The sequence below is a fragment of the Nyctibius grandis genome, chromosome 6, assembly GCF_013368605.1.
Source record: "Nyctibius grandis isolate bNycGra1 chromosome 6, bNycGra1.pri, whole genome shotgun sequence".
NCBI lineage: Eukaryota > Metazoa > Chordata > Aves > Nyctibiiformes > Nyctibiidae > Nyctibius > Nyctibius grandis.
Window position 1 is genome coordinate 65,774,093 of NC_090663.1, and position 16,144 is coordinate 65,790,236.

Consider the following 16,144-nt stretch of genomic DNA (forward strand, 5'->3'; position numbering starts at 1 on the left):
CCCTCTTTTTTTCCCTTTACTAACATTATGATGACTTGAAGGAGCAGTATTTAAATGGCTGCAGAACAAGCACTGCACTGCCACACAACGCAAAAGCATTTGGGGAGGAGGTTCATCTGAAACCCTCCATTTTGCACAGAGAATGGGGGTTAAGCATCCGGAAACACGTGGATGGTTTGTCGTGCTGCAGCATCTGGCAGAGGTCAGATAAAAACCTGGTGTGCGAGGACCACAAACAGCCACAGTACATGCCTGACCACCCGGAAACGAGTTGATGGATAGAAAATTGAAGAACCGTGCTATTCACATATAGATGTATTTTTCTGTATCACATAAGGCTTCCTACAGGAATGTGAGTATAAAAAGATTCAGTGTACTCCTGTCTACGACAGTCTGAGACATTTCGCACATCTAACATCTACCCGGCACAATGGAAAAGTGCGAAGGAGAGACTTTGAGCTGCTTGACTCCAGAAATCACTTCACATGGCAGCAACCTCCCGTAAAACAGCCTCACAGCTGCTCTAAAGTATTCCAGCTGGTAACACGTCCTCGCAAGGAGCCATCTGCTAGCAAGAGCACATCAATACCGCATTGATATGCCTATAGTCTCCACCTCACAGGCTATAGATGCAAGCAGCACAGCAGGCTTTTGCCATCCAAAAAGCTTGCATAGTCCCTAGCTTGAAAGATCTGCCTTCCGTGAAAGCTCGTAAGGGCTGGGGGGAATCAATCCTCTGAAACAACGCCTTCCCGAGTACATTTGTTGACAGTGAATCAGTTTCTGCTCACGAGCAATTTTGTGCACCATTTGCACCCCGCTTATGCTCTCAGATGGACGATGAGTGAGATATAAGTCACGTGGGCAGTGCTCCGCACTAAATGCTCCTCACTGACCATCTCTGCTCACCTATGCTTGCTGGCAAGCCACAGAGATGAAAGAACAATGGCCACAGTGGATCTTGAACACCCAGAAACAGCCATTGGTAAAGGCTGGGGAGGAAAATCCCCTCCTGCCTGTGTTTGGGAAGGCATGGGCAAAGCTACATGCACCACCCAAGAGGCAGCCATTTCGGTGTCCTTATCTGCACCGCTTCATATTACAGAGACCTTTAAAAGGCAGAAGAGATCCCCACCCTGGGTAAAACCTTAAAATTTCCGTTTAAACATTACTGAAGGAAAAAGTCAAACTGAACTTTTTCAAGAAGTCCTAGGTATAAGCATTCTGCTCTTGGTGATGGTACCTGTTGTGAAACGGGAGCTAGTATGCCCTCCTGCCATCAGCAGCTGGCACAGAAACTCTTGCAACTCTGAACAACATATCCCACGTACACAAGTTCACATCTTCTCCTGGCTACATGCATGAAAAGCAGGACTAGAGCATGAATCTCACTGTCTCAGTGGCCACAACCCAGTGAATTGGCTCAGTACCGATCTGTCATACAGGGAGGATGCTCTAGGCACGGGGGGAAGGACTCACATACCCTACTTCCCTCTTCAAAGTGCTGGGCTAAGCCAGAAAAGTCAATGTGGGTAAAAAATAAACCAGAACTGTACTCATCAAATCTCTTGCTGGGTAACCAGTGCTCCACCACGGGAATGTCAGATTCTCCCATGCTTGCAAAATAATACAGGGACTGTTCCTGAAGGTTAGGGAAGTTTATTTTTACAACTTTGCACAGTGCCTACAAACCTTCCAGCCACACAGCATCTGGTTCAGACACTGCCCTTTCAATGGCTTTTCTGTTGGTGCAGCAATTAAAGGTATCCCAGGTGATACCTGATCCCTTATCAAGTTCATTAATTTAAGTGGAGTTATTTGGGTCTCTATTTTCTATATTCCATAATGTATTTCTAACCTCTAAAGTGACATAGGCAAGCACGAGTTTGCAGGGCTGCCTATTAACAGCCTATTAAAATATTTTATGGCCTTTATTTTTACGTTGCCATAGGGAATCAAGTATTTTCCTCTTGTTGAACAGGCTCAGGATTTATGTTGCGAGAGCTTCACCACAGCCTAACACAGAGCAGCGCTAGGAAATGAACTGGGAGAACAAACTCCCATTCAGCTCCCCATGTGCTGTAAAGCTGTCACACACAGATGGCAGCAAGGGGCCCTCCAATGCAGGCCCTTTGTTTGGTTTGGGTTTTTAAATATAAACCAGTAAGACAAGATGCAACGCTCTGGGACCACACTGAGAGCCAGCAAAGGCAGCACGCATCTTGAGAAACAGATCTGGGTGTCTTTTCACCAACCATATAGACCCAGGAAGGGAAGCCCAGAAAGGATCTCCCTGGTCACCTGTGAAATAACATGGTCTGTGGCTTTTTATTCCAGAGCTGCTGTACCACATCCACATTTTGCAACAGAGCTAGAGCCAATGACTTTGGAAGAAGACCACAGTCTTACCTAGAAGACGACTACAATTTTACCTAGAAGACAACTATGATCTTACCTAAAAGTTTTCCAGAGATTGTAAGCCCCTCATATCCCTAGGAAAGCTCCCTCAAAGGTGAATACCCATCTCTGTTAAAAATCTGCACCTTCTCCTAACTCAAGCATATCCGATATTGAGACAACACATGCCTTGGATTTCGAGACTTAACTTTGTCCTGCTTAGGTATTCAGAAATTACAATCAAGTCCCTTCTGAAATTCTTGTTTTGATAAACTTCCTGGAGTGAGCTTGGGGTCATCCTGAGTTTATATTATGTTTCTCTTATTTTTTCAAGCATAAAAAAAGAATTTGTAATGAAGCAACACGTTTGGAAGGGTATCGGCAACATACTTAAAAGTATTTTAATTGCTTGTGTTTTCAAAACTTTTTAACGAAGTCAAATCAGGAACAGACACTCATCTGCCAAAGAACTTATAAAATATTTTACAATGACATTATAATTGATGTAACTGGTTGTATAAATTGCTGGCATTTGAAACAAAGATACTAGAGATTAGCACAAGTAAGTTTATTCAGTAGGCAATTATTATTTCTGCTTTAATTATAAGGGCTTTGTTGGTTTTTTTTCCCCAGTTTTTAATTTAAATGTCATACTGCAAGGCTTTCTAGATAGATAGATTTTGTGTGGGTAACCTTAGAAAGACACACTGCAGAGCAGGGCAGGGACAGACACAGCGAATGAGCGCCCCGTGGGTCCCCAATCTCACTGGGGTCTCCTGCATTTGTACAGGCTCCGGTCCCCTTTCCTCCCAGCCCTGAAAGAAGAAGCTGCACCTAAGAAACTAAAACTTCACCCAAAGTACCATGCCAGGTCATGGCATGCCAGCGGCATTGCAAGCCTTGCCTGCTGGGGAAGTTTTAAGGGGGACTGACCTAGTTTAAATTAAAGCTGCATCTGTGAGAGCGGCTCAGCAGTAAGAACAATAACCTTGCTGAGAACTGCCTTACAACTGTGCAATTCAGTCATCTCTTAACGAGCTCCCCTCACACCTCTTCTCCCGCTCCCACCATGGAAGAGAGGCGAGAACCAACTTCCAGCCGTGTCGCACAACGCTCTCCTTTCCTGGGTGGGCAGTAAAGCGCTGACTCCCAACAATTTCCTCCTCCTGAAGTTCATTAGATGGTTTTATTAATTAGCAGGCTCTCCATCTGATCACACGCTGCACCTGAAATCTCACTTGTATTTTTGAAGTGAATAATTAAATCCAGAGGTATTTGAATAAACAGTCACGATGGAGACTAACTTTCTATCAATATAATGAAGCAGCCTGCTAGACAGTAAGATGCCCAGGCTCAGATGTTAACCGAGTCCAAGGGCAAAACGTGCCTTGGCTGGCAAGCACATCCTCAGATGTGGGCACCCCCAGGTAAAACCCTGGAAACTTTGCTTAAACTAATCAGATTCTGGGGAGAATTTGGGTCATTAAATCTGTCAGAGGCCAAAACAAACAGAAAAGAAGTAAGGCTGCCACTCTCAGAGCACAGAGAAATAGTAATGATCAACAATTTCAACACCTTCCCTGTGGAGACTGCAATAATTAGCCAGTAATTATCGGGCACGATTTCCTTTCACATAGAGGGACTAGGAGGTTACCTGCTTCAAGGACAGCAAATGCAACTTTGCTTCCTTCAGGCAAAATTGAATGGAAAATGCCACCACTGGCAGCCAAATCCCAATAAAGACCGTGCTTCAGCATCAGCCACTTGTTGGTAGCTATAGTACAGTCCCATAACCCAACGTATTGCCCCTGGTTATCACTGCTGCTGGCAGAGTTGGGTTCCTCAGAGAGGAACGGAGGCATAAACAGCAAAAGACAGAAACGGGCAGAGAGAAAGAAAAAAACCAACCACTTACTTGATATTGTCAAGACATCCAGATTCAGGTTTCAGTATGGCAGTATGATGAAACATTTTATAGAGAGCGATCCCGAGGAAGATGACATTAAGCTGCAATGGGGGGGAAGGAAAAAAAAAGGGTTACGTGACATGGCACAACATGATGGGGAGAAAGTCAGCTGCTTCTCTGTAACGGATGAGTTGCTGTAGGAAATTAGCTCTTGCTACAGTTTTATAGTGACTGAATCACAGAAAATTGCCAAGCATTTTATAAGGTGAGCTGGCCTGTAGACTGCAGGACTGGTGACGCCACAGTGTTACCAAAGCTGTGGTGCTGTGTATGTTACTGATATGGGGCTGGTTCCAACATCAACTGTAGCACTTCAGACGACATTATGGAAAATTAAAAATACTTGCTGTAATGGCTCTTCTGTGTCTGAGAGGCGTACAGTTGTGAAAAGTCATTCCAAGCATCTTGCTTAGCCAGCCCCATTGTAATGAAGCAAAAAAGCATCTTTTTCTGTGAATATATCTTTTAAATACAGTGTAACGGGGCAGACGGGCAGAGAAATCATAACTGCTGAAGATGCTTAGCACAATGCAAAGTTGAAAATAAAAAGGAAAAAGAGTTTGATTTGTTCTGTAAAAGATGCGATGGTGTTTCAATGCTACAATGTTAACAAGGCTGCCAATTCCTGGAAAGGAGTTCCCCCAAAAGCCCAGGCCAGGGTTTAAGACATAATCAAAAAGGGAAAATATCTTTTTATGAATCACTTGCTTAAGAGTAAAAAAAAACCCGAAGTTTTAGCTGGTGGTGCAGCCCCTTCCCTGATGCGGAAAGCTGCTGAAGTGGCCCCCAGTTGCAGGAGAAGCAGGGACAATGTCTGCATTGAAGTGAAAGCGCATGGTGTGCTGTGTTAGCCAAACTGCAGTCTATTCAAAACAAAGGATGGTTTATTTAAGCCATATTGTAGCGATTAAAGTATCAGAAAGCTCCAGCCGCCTCTAAAGTTGGGTTCTCTAGTTTGTTGCTGTGTTAGCTGATACGCTGGCAATGTGCTAACTGTGAAGTCACACGAGCTTCAACTTCTGCTGGGGAGGAAAAACCCCCACTAAGCCTCTCTTCCAGTTTGGACTTTATTTCACTTCCCCCCCCTAGATTTCCCTTTTTTTCATGATCGATGCAAAGCTTCGCTCTGGAATTCAAAAGTGGGGGGGGTGGGCAGTGAGGGGCATCAACAGAGTTTGGCACTTCTAAATGTCCAACAGTAAAACCCAAACTCTGTAAGCGCCTGTTCCGAAGCTCCCAGCCTGTTTTGATCAAGTATTTTGCAATCCCAAAAGCCTCTAGTAATGAGGGTCTAATTGGTTGTGACAGGTGGGGTCAAAGAACAACATGCCTTTCTCAAATTAATCTGTGTAAATTAAAGATAAAAAGTAAAGAGACAGCAAAAGTTTTATTTCCTGACCTGAGAGACGGAGTAGTTAATTAGGAGTTCTTACCATAATTATCAAGGTCGCTGGTCCTATAAAGCTCCAGATGAAGTAGGTGTCAAGTCGGAGCCAACATCTGTAATGAAACACAGGGGAGAGAAGGCATTCAAGGACTGCACCCAGGACATACATAAAGAGTGAGTGAGTGACAGAGAAGAATGTGAGCTGCAAGACACGCTGGTGGGAGAGAGGAAATATTACATTGCTTGTTCATTTAAATGCTGAATTATGTGCCCAATTTCTGACAGCGCTATTGATGGAGTAAGATAATTACCTCTGGAGGAAGCAGGGAGAAAATGGCACAAGGCCTAGTTACTAAGGCTTTCTGCATCTGTCGGAACAAAACCTTAAAACTGTGGGATTTTTTTTAAGGAAGGGGACTGACGAGCATCCACTGAGCTGCTTCTTTGCTTTAAGTTTCTCTTCCCTCTCCAGCTCTGATGCAACACAAGCTATCTGTCAACTGTCAAGTGAGATGACATTTCTCCAGCAAGCAGATCAGCGCAAATTTGGTGCAAATAGGAAGCATGATTCGGATAACAGAAGGCTGAGGTTTAATTAGGTTCAGCAACTTCCCCTTTAGAGCATTCTATTTCCCTGAACCTCTGGAGTGTTTTGTCTCCACTAATGTTTCGAGCGTTGCATATGGTCTGCGCTATCACATGAAGTTGATTCATGGCCTAAAACTAAATTATTAATCGCTTAATTTCAACCACATTTAATACTCCCCACATTTTTTAAGGCCCCTGGGAAATTACATTTCCATTCCTAGTTCATTCTAGGTGACAGGAAGATAAAATGGAAGTGACTGGTTACAAGGCAGATGCATATAAATTCCAAGAAAGTTTTGCACGATGTTTAAAATAATAATATTTTGTCACGTTTGCAACGCTGCAAATCACAGCTCTGTTTATACACAGAGGACTAAGAAAGCATAAACCCACTCTTATACTAAACATCCGATGGAATTTCATAATTAGGCAAGCGACAGGAACTGTATATATGAATTTATCATGGTGGAAGAGACAGCAGTTCTTACAAATGACAGCTCTACTGCACGTGCTGAATGTTCTCTCCCTTCAAATGGACTTTGCAACAGGCAGAAAGGTCTGTGCCAGCAGCCCCACAGAAGAGATCAGCAGGAGCTGCCTGCCGAGAGAATAAAACATGCCCTGAACCTCTGCGACTGGGAGAAGCCAAGATATAATAAATTCAAAGATGTAGATAAAGCTTCTCACTTCCCTCCCTGACCACATAAATTTCAGGTCTCACACATCTCAGTGTTGATGATATATTGATATATACATGGTCATCCCACTATTTGTCACAAATTAAAATACTGTCACTTCTGTGACTGTCACTCCTGAACTGCCTCTGCAGCTGTTCATCCAAAATCTTCATGTAACAGCATCAAAATCTTAATGCGAGAGGCAAACAGAGGCTTTCAGAGTGATTGCAGGGAAATCTTGTTTCCTCTGCGTCTGCTGAAGTTCAAGGTGATTTAGATGCAGCTGGTAATGGAACAACATGAGTGACTAGAAACTATTTGAGTCTGCTTTCCTATAGGGAAGGGTTTATACGATCATGACATCTGTGTATCGCCCATAATAACATCTGAAATCTCACCCAATTGCAACTAGATTTGACAGAGGAACAGAGGTTTCAAGGATAATGAAGTCCCTGTAAAAAGTCCTCCCCGCATCCCTGAAAAACAGACATCCGCATAGCAGCAGCTCACACATTACACGGCATTTCAGACTTTATACCTACCCCAACACACAGGAAAAAAATGTAACTAGTGCTTATGCCTCAGCTGCCACATATAAATCAGCGAATATGCGGCCCCACAGCTTTTTTCTACTGATAATAAGAGTGCTGGTGTGTAGGAGAGGACTCAGTGGGTTGTTTGTTTTTTAAAAATTAAAACATTTTGAACTTTTTTGCCAGTTTAACATACAAAACATCCTCCAGCCCTTGCTGCACAGGAGTCGGGAGCCCATTGTATTTTAATTGCCAAGCAACTTGGTTTTCCTTCAGCACAAAGAGCAAGCCAGCTCTTGGAAAGGCCAGGGAAGAGGAAAGACATAAACTCCATCTTTACTCCTTAAAGCATGATGGGTAGTCAAATTGTCACATCTGATGCAGTTGTTTTTGAATGCGAATGGATTGGGAGATGTAAAAAATTCATGAAAGCTGAAACACAGTACGAGGGAAAAGCCATGCTGGGCTGAGCAAAGAAGCTCGAAGCAACTGGTTTCCTTTCCAGCCAGCCAAATGATGAAATTTTTCACCCTGTTCCCCTAAAAAAATCTGACTCTTTGGTTGTGGAGCACAATTCAGTGACGAGAGATGGATACTGTGGATGGGTAACAGCCGAGAAGCCACATCCTGCCCTTGGGATAAGTGGAGAACAGGCATGGAGCAAAAGGGTCCCCTTCCAACACGAGACAGCTTCATCTAAGCAAGAGTACAGCTTGAGAAAACCAGAGAAGGCTTTTTTCCCCTCTCTGCTCGCTTTAAAGAATGTGATGTAATTTTTTCTTTGTTTGAATAGAAAAATCGCCTTTCTATGAAACCATGTATGACTCTCAGTCTTGAGTGACTAAGCAGAAAACTGCAGGACTGCCTCTAATCTGCAGAGACACTTAAAAATGCCATTCTTTTGTGGTCATCAGGAAGAGATACAACCTTGAACCCATTTAGGTCATAACTCATTAAAAAAGCAAATTAAGACCAAAGCATTAAAATACAGGCATCCCACCAATTGTGTTGAGGAGCTGTAAACTGCTAGTCAGACAAGTACTACACTGAGCTTTTCTTCCCTTAAAAGACAAAAACCCACACGCACAATGAGCTGCATAAATGAGTTCCTCAAAACAAGGAAGCAATCAGGCAACTCACTTCCCAAAGTCGCTAATCTTGGGCTGCCGAGTTACTTCTGACCCCCCATGCACAGCTGCACTGTGAACACGGACTTGCTGTATTGCAAGTTTAGACTCCGCTGCCATTAAGCAAACGAGCTGCTTCAGGGCTCAGTACAAGGCAAAGTGGATTATCTGAAAGTCTGTGGATGCAGGGAATGCTGCTCAAACCCCCATTGCTTCTTCCAAGAGTCACACCAGCGTATTCAGTGCTCATAAGGAGCTCCATGGCACTGCTTTCCTTTACTTCTTAATTTCCTCCTTTTCCACAGTGACAAGTCACTATATTCACCTAAAGCTTTTCCCAAGCAATAAAGACTATAAAGAGTTTACTCTATTTTCTGCATGAAGAGAAATCAAATACTAAACTATCCCTGGTGTGCATTAAATATAACCAATAAACAATCATTAGCTGCCACTGGACCATAAAATTTGAAGAGCCCTAAACATATCATGTTGTTCATGGGAGCTCAGTGGTTTGTTTCACGTAGCTATACAGCCTCCTTGTCTGGGTGTGGTAATGGGATATGTACGCACGAGACGTGCCTTTCAAGGGTGCAACATAGGTTCTGCTTAATGCAGTCCAGAGTCCACATTGCTCATGCTTCCTCCTCCAAAGACCAGAACGAACACTGAAAATAAAACAAGTTCAGCGGAGCCACCCAAGACAGACTGTATTGTTAGAAGCTATTTTCTCAGCAACATTAACATGCATAAAATGTCAGTGGCTGGCTGATGGACTTGGAGGCTGTGTACATACACCAGGCTTTCATTTCGCTTTCTGGCAGCTGGATTGCTAACCATGTATATCCTGCTTTATAGCATACCAAAAGCAGGGAGAGAGGGGGAGAAACAACAGAGAGATTCCTGTCGTGATGCATTTGATCACCAGTGGATGATTATACCTACAAGTATGTTTTCTAAAACATATTGAACCATTCAAAACATAGCCGCTTTCCTCTGAGATGTGTAAGAAGCATTGGTATGAAACCCAGGACAGTATGGGAATATGGAATAGTTTCTTGCTGTCGATTTTGGATGGCCTGCTACTTGAGTGACTCCTCTCAAAGGGAGGGTGCTAAAGTCTTAATCCAGCTTTTACTGGATTTTAGACACAAATTATTTTCAAACACTAACAACAACTGCAAATGCTATCTTCCCTCTGCATTTCACAGCATTGCCCACCACAATGCTTGACATCAGTTCCGGCCAGGAGATGGATGGATTTGGTTAACACCAGGACAAGGCAAATGATGTAACTTTTTAAAACTGCAATCCCAGTATCTTCTTTTTTTTTGCAGCAATACTTGAGATGTGGCCATTTAAGACTCAGCAGCTGAACACCTGGCTGGTAAGAAATGGTCACCTGGAAGTTCATGTGAGCATCACCAGAATTGCTTTGGCAATGTTGGGGGACCACACTGTCTGCAGTGGGGCTTCCTGCTTTTCACCTTTACTTCAGAAATTACAATCAGAACAAGATGAGATGCAACATTTCTGATTTACTGGGGCCAAACACAGCTCAGCTTGCTCACATGAATAGTCCCTGCTGGCCTGAATGGGATAATCTTTTAATGGAATCACTACGCTGCCACTTGGTTATAAAAGCAAACTAGTCTCCTAATATGAGTGGTTTAAACCTCTCTTGAACAAAAAAATAGTAAGAGGAAAAGGATCAATTCCAATCCTTGCAATAATCAAGTGTAAGAAGGTATCTTTACTGGGCAGCTACTCCAAAAAGCCGATATGAATACTAGGACATGGGATGCTTCAGAATATCACAAGCACCAAGTAATGAGAAAAGAAACAGAGAGGGGAACAACTGGCTGTTCCTGGCTATGTAATCTGGGCATGTGTTACAGGAGGGTTGAATTTAGAAAGGAAAATGAAATGAAGAAAACATACATTGGGTGTCTAAGCAAATCATTCTGAGATGCATGAATGGTGGCACCAAATGCCAGGCAAAAAACAAATAACACTAACTCCGTAAGTCCTGCTTAAGCAAATGCAATAAATAATGGAGGGAGGCAAGTAATATATTCCAGAGGATGTTTTACAAAACCTGGCAAAACCAAGCAACTTCTTGCAATCAAATTATGTATGCCTGGCATATAGCTCACTACAAATTCTAATCAGTCCTACCCTTCTAATAACATTATACAGAAAAATACATCATCATCCATCAACCAGATGGAGCATGATAGTTATACAAAACATATTGTATGTTTTTTATTTTCCACTATAAAAACGTGATAAAATTGTGCACTCTGGAATTAGAGATTATAAATAAATATTTTAGGCTCTGCAAATCTCTGTAAATATTTATTGTCAAAATATTATATATACATGTTTAATCATTAAAAATACTACTTTATGCTGTGGGGAGGGAGAGAGATTTCAATGGCACACACATAGGACTGCTGCCTCCTCAACACAAAGATAGCAAAGTTTTGTTGTTCGCCTCCAGCAAATTTCAGCCAGACTTTCTGCCTGTGCCTCCCATGCCATGGAAACATGGGCACCCAAGGTCTGTTGGGAAAAGGTAGTGTATGCCATGGAATATGTTTATTTTTCTGTGCTTCAGAAAGGTCCATATGTTCATTTAACAGGAGCAGAAACATTTCAGCAATGCAAAGCTGCCACTGTGCTTTATGGGAACTGTTAGGTGCCCTGTGTTCCCACTCTCTACAGCCGGCCTGCTGCGTTCCACTATCTATCATCTCCCACAACCTACATCGGTACTCTGATTGTCACTATGAGGGACTTTGCAAAGATCGGGGTCGATGCAAATCAACTGCTGTCTCACATCCAAAACGATATCCTGGGCTTGGGGACGTCCTTTTACTACGAGGGAACGAAGAAAGACATTTTCAACACCCAACAGTTATAGGGCACTGTAAGAGAATGCAGTTGGTGCTAGCTTTCATTGCAAACTAGCTGCAGTGCTGGGTTTTCTTGGTAGGCAGCCCAAAACGTTAAGAGAGAAGTGAAAAAGATCACTCTGGTGCTACAAGTGCTGCAACAATAATGCTGCAGAAGTCACAGGGTGAACAGCATGGAAGGCATCCACTAAAACACCTGACTGTGAACCCAGCTGGTGGGGGGACAGCTCCAGTGATGGCAGATGTGCAGGAGCATCTCAGCTGGCTTTCCAGGGAGCTGGGCTCATGGCTCTTTGGCTGTAACGTGTTGGAGGCCCAACATGCCCTATGTAGGCCACTGTGAAGAGATAGGTCCTCCGTAGAAACACCACAGTAAGAATAAATTTGTCTAAAGGGACAAGGCAGAATGTTTCAATACCTGTTTCAATGAGGGCTTAATTGCTCAAGAGGGGATGTGAACGGGAGAGTTGGTTGGGGCACAAAGGAAGTGGCAGCTGATGGAAAGAGTCTTCTCCAGAAGCTGTAACTGGCTGTTGTGTTACTTTTATTTGCCCTCTAGGCCTGTTAAAGTCACTCAAACTACTTTGGATAAATTGGCAGAGATCCTTGAAAATTTACTTCCTCCTACCTTTATCTGCATGGGCCATTTCCTTTCCACAAAGTATGACATTTATACAAATTCAGGTTGTTATTCTTCTACTCATGAGAGGAACGTGACACAAATATCCAGTTGGGATCCAAGCCTACCTGCTGGCACAGTAATGCATCATGAACAGCTCCACTGCTCTTCAGATTTGCTTCCACAAGGAATGAGGTTCATATAAACCAATAAGGTTTCAGGCAAAAATTTTGCACTTGAATTTAACAGAATATCAACTGCTGTCATGGCCTGACCTGACCTATGCTAAAAAAGAACTTTAAAAATGCCACCTGCTCATTCCTGTGTATGCCTTCAGATTGAGCCCTTAACTCAGTTAAAATGACAGGGGAAAGGCAGTCTAATAAAGGAAAGCAAAAAAAAAGTTAATAAAAACACATTGTTAGTGCTCTTGTAACAAAGCCAGCAAAGAAAATCAAAGGCTCAATTTTCCCTTTCTTCTCCATTAGACGGTGTTGCATGACCATCTAAATTGTGCTTTGATACCAGCTTCAGCAATGTTGAAAACACTTAAGAATATTCATAATGATAAATGGTGTAGCTGTTCTGATTTGCCAAGAGTCTAATGCACTCCACAGTCACCACCTATTTTGCTTGCAGGCTCTCTTAATGTGATAGAACACTTCAAAAAGAGGAAGAAGCTGTTTCATCATCCAAATGAGAAATACTTTTTGGTTAGAGAAGGAGGATGACCTTGCTGATACAAGCTGAGACTTGGGACAGCCACCTCTGCTGATGTTATGCAATGATGTGATAAAATTTTCACTGACTAACTTCACCAAAAAAATACCTTTGCAAATCATTTCATAGCAGGGAATTTGTCCTGTATCATCATGGACACTGTTGAAGACACAGAGATAAGGCAAGGCATGTCTCCTGGCTGAGCTCTGCCTGCACAAGCCTCCTTTGTCTGCCAGGTCTCTGGGCTCTTCAGTTCCCTTTGTTGTCCCCACTCCCATCCCTCCTGACCAGATCCAAGCAGTGCCAAGCCCCACTCACACTTTGTCCGTGCCGTAGCTTCGGTAGTCCACTGCTGCTGATACAGCCACAATCAGTGCAGGCATGCCATAGCCGACCAAATAGAAGTACTTCCTCCGTGAGTGTTCGCTCTCAAAAACCTCCACCAGCATGATGTAGAGCTGCACCCCCTCCAGGAACATCCAGGTGAAAGCCGCCAGGAAGAAGAAGTGCAAGAGGGCAGCAAAGACGGCACAGGCAATCTGCGTGCGGATTGAAAAGAGCAATGGAAGGTGTTTGTACCATGCTGAATTAATGCAACAGTCAGGATTACGCTTACTGGGGGGTTTAATAAGAATGGGGAAGTTCTTATCTTCCCTTCTCCAAAGGAAGAACCTTTTTATTCACTTGGAAAATGTGCATGAACTATTTTAAAATAGACACACTCTGCATATATAAAATTATTCAAAGATACAAAGGTAGGTATGTACACAATATGGCAAATAAATATATGAAGATGTACATAGTATAAGCACATTTTTACAGCCTGCTTAGTAAACATACACACATGCATTATTTACAAACAATGCACATACAGCCTCTGAAATCACAGCAGGCATTAGCATCTGACTCCCAGTTAACAACCAGGGGCGCAACTCTGTGAGGACTCATGCATGGAATTAAGGCAGTGTTGGAATCTGTCTCACTGCGTGGTCAAACATCCCACACGCAATGAGACAAGAGCCTATGGCGGGGGCAGGAAGTGCTTTGCCTCTTACCGGCTGGTCAGTCCGGTTGATGCCGATGAGGAAGAGGAGTTCTGCCACGAAGAGGCTGATGCACAAGTTCTTGTGAATTGTGTTGCGGTCGCTCTGCAGTCCACGGAAGAAGCAGAAGGTGAAGATGCAGATCAGGAGGCAGACTAGTGAGAGCAGGATGCCAACCCATGTGATAAAGTCCAGGAGCAGGTCATGGACTGCATCATTGTGCTGGAGATAAAGCCAAAAAAAATCATCACTTGCATGCTGCATGACTTCTAATCCATCCCAGACACAGAGTGAGATTGTCTGAGACCCTTGCCCAAATATTTGCATCCACTCTCCAAGCTGTGGCGCAAGGCACCAGGAGCAAAAAGACTAAATGGACCTAGACTTGAATCGTGCCCTGAACAGACTGAGACCCCAAAATATCCTAGAAACAACGACACTGTTGTTGAAAATACCAAGATGTCATAGCTAGTCTTGCATGCAAACATGGAAAAGGAGCTGACACACAGAATAAAGAACCATCGAACACTGTGATTTGAGTGTAAAAATGTTTCATACTAACAACGTTGTGGAGATTACAACCACAAGTCCATTACAACCATTTATCAACAGTGGAAAAAGACTGTCTTTAAAAGTTCACAGAGACATTTGAGCTTGAGTCTTGGGACAGAAAGAGATAGCTTAAATGTCTTGTTTTGTTTTTTTTTTTTATTTTTCACTGGGGAAGGAGAAAGAAAGTTTGATTTTTCTTTTTCAAACCCTGGAGCTATGTTTTAAAACTCCTGGGAAGTCAGACTGATCCCTGGAATGCTAGCCAGAAAAAAAGAGACAGAACTTTTAACACGAATTTGCTTTTAAATTGTAACAGAAAAGGGATTTTAAGACAGCCTGGAAAGTGAGTGATTCCCTGTGATGAACTTGTAACATGGTTTTACCCCAAAGCGATGCAAACTCGGCCATTGCAGTGGCAAAGTTAGGCAGCCCAGCAACAAAGTTTTGTGAGGGGCAGCATAGGTGTGCCTTGGCTCTGCTGATAAAACGCTGCTGGATTGCTCCTGGGCTTACACTGCATGTCCTTCTGTCACGGTTTAAAGTTGGGCTGGCTATTAAACCGGTGGCAGACGCTCTCTATTAACCCTCCTCCCCCCTAAAAGGGAAAGGAAAAGAGAAAAGGGAGAGAGACTTACGGGTTGGAAAGTTAAAACAGTTTTAATAAGCTATAATAATGTAAAGAGTATAATAATAATAATGGAAATAATTAAATATATACAAAACCAAGATGAAGCTCCCCCAATGTCAGTCACGTCACCACCAGCACTGCAGGGCAGGCTCTGGGAAGGCCCAGACTGGGCCCAGCGATGAACAGGAACTGGACTCAGGGATGCAGGGATTGAGATCGGGGGCAGCATGAAAACGGACAGATCCTCTTTGGACACCGGCAATAGGAGAAGAGGGCGAGACCCTCGTGATCCCCCCGCTTTATACTGAGAATGACGTGTATGGGATGGAACACCTCGTTGGCCAATTTTGAGTCACCTGCCCTGTCCGCTCCTCCCTGGAGCTGCCACCCTTCTGCGGCTCTTCACTCATAATCAGTGAGGAATTTAGCAGTGACTTTGGTTTCTCTAAGAATAAGTACAGCAAGAGCCTTTCTGCATAACATTTCTACTAGTACCTCAGTGATAACTATAAACTTCGAGCATTACCAGTCCTAGAAGTGAACACTGTCTGCACAACATGCAGTTAGTTTCAGAAAGTGCAGTTACTTAGAAGAGACTTAGCTGAAAGTAAAAATCACTGAAAGGAAAATTGGTTCTGATTTAGGCCAAACCAGGACACCTTACCAGAAAGAGGAGGGAGGTTCTGGGACCCTGACACTGAGGATATTCCACCACATTATTCCTTATTCAGGTTTTAAAACTTGCCTGTAACTCCCCAAGTCTCCACCAGATGCAGTGAAATTAGAGATATCACACTTAGTAAAATGTAAATAAGAAGTGAGAAATACATGGTGAGTCACAAGATGACTGCTCGGGGCTAAGTGGTTAGAGTCAATGAGCTGAGGGAAAGATTGGCTGGAAATCTCTGGGGGCTTTTCAAATAGACCAGAGAGGCTTGAAACCCAGCTTTGTGGTCTACCAGGCTGTGTTGTAAGTGGTATTTACATTCCCC

The 16,144-nt window shown here is 43.3% G+C and overlaps 1 protein-coding gene across 1 annotated transcript in view; it reads right to left on the minus strand.

The window, feature by feature from the left end:
- The window catches only part of ADGRL3 (adhesion G protein-coupled receptor L3), a 348,528-nt gene that overhangs the window by 44,594 nt on the left and 287,790 nt on the right, over positions 1 to 16,144 (minus strand). Inside the window, exons 15-18 of the mRNA XM_068404345.1 lie at positions 13,985 to 14,194; positions 13,248 to 13,468; positions 5,797 to 5,863; positions 4,313 to 4,404 (exon numbers count right to left, since the gene is read on the minus strand). Of these exons, the coding sequence (XP_068260446.1) occupies positions 4,313 to 4,404; positions 5,797 to 5,863; positions 13,248 to 13,468; positions 13,985 to 14,194 (590 nt within the window). The remainder of the gene's footprint in view (positions 1 to 4,312; positions 4,405 to 5,796; positions 5,864 to 13,247; positions 13,469 to 13,984; positions 14,195 to 16,144) is intronic.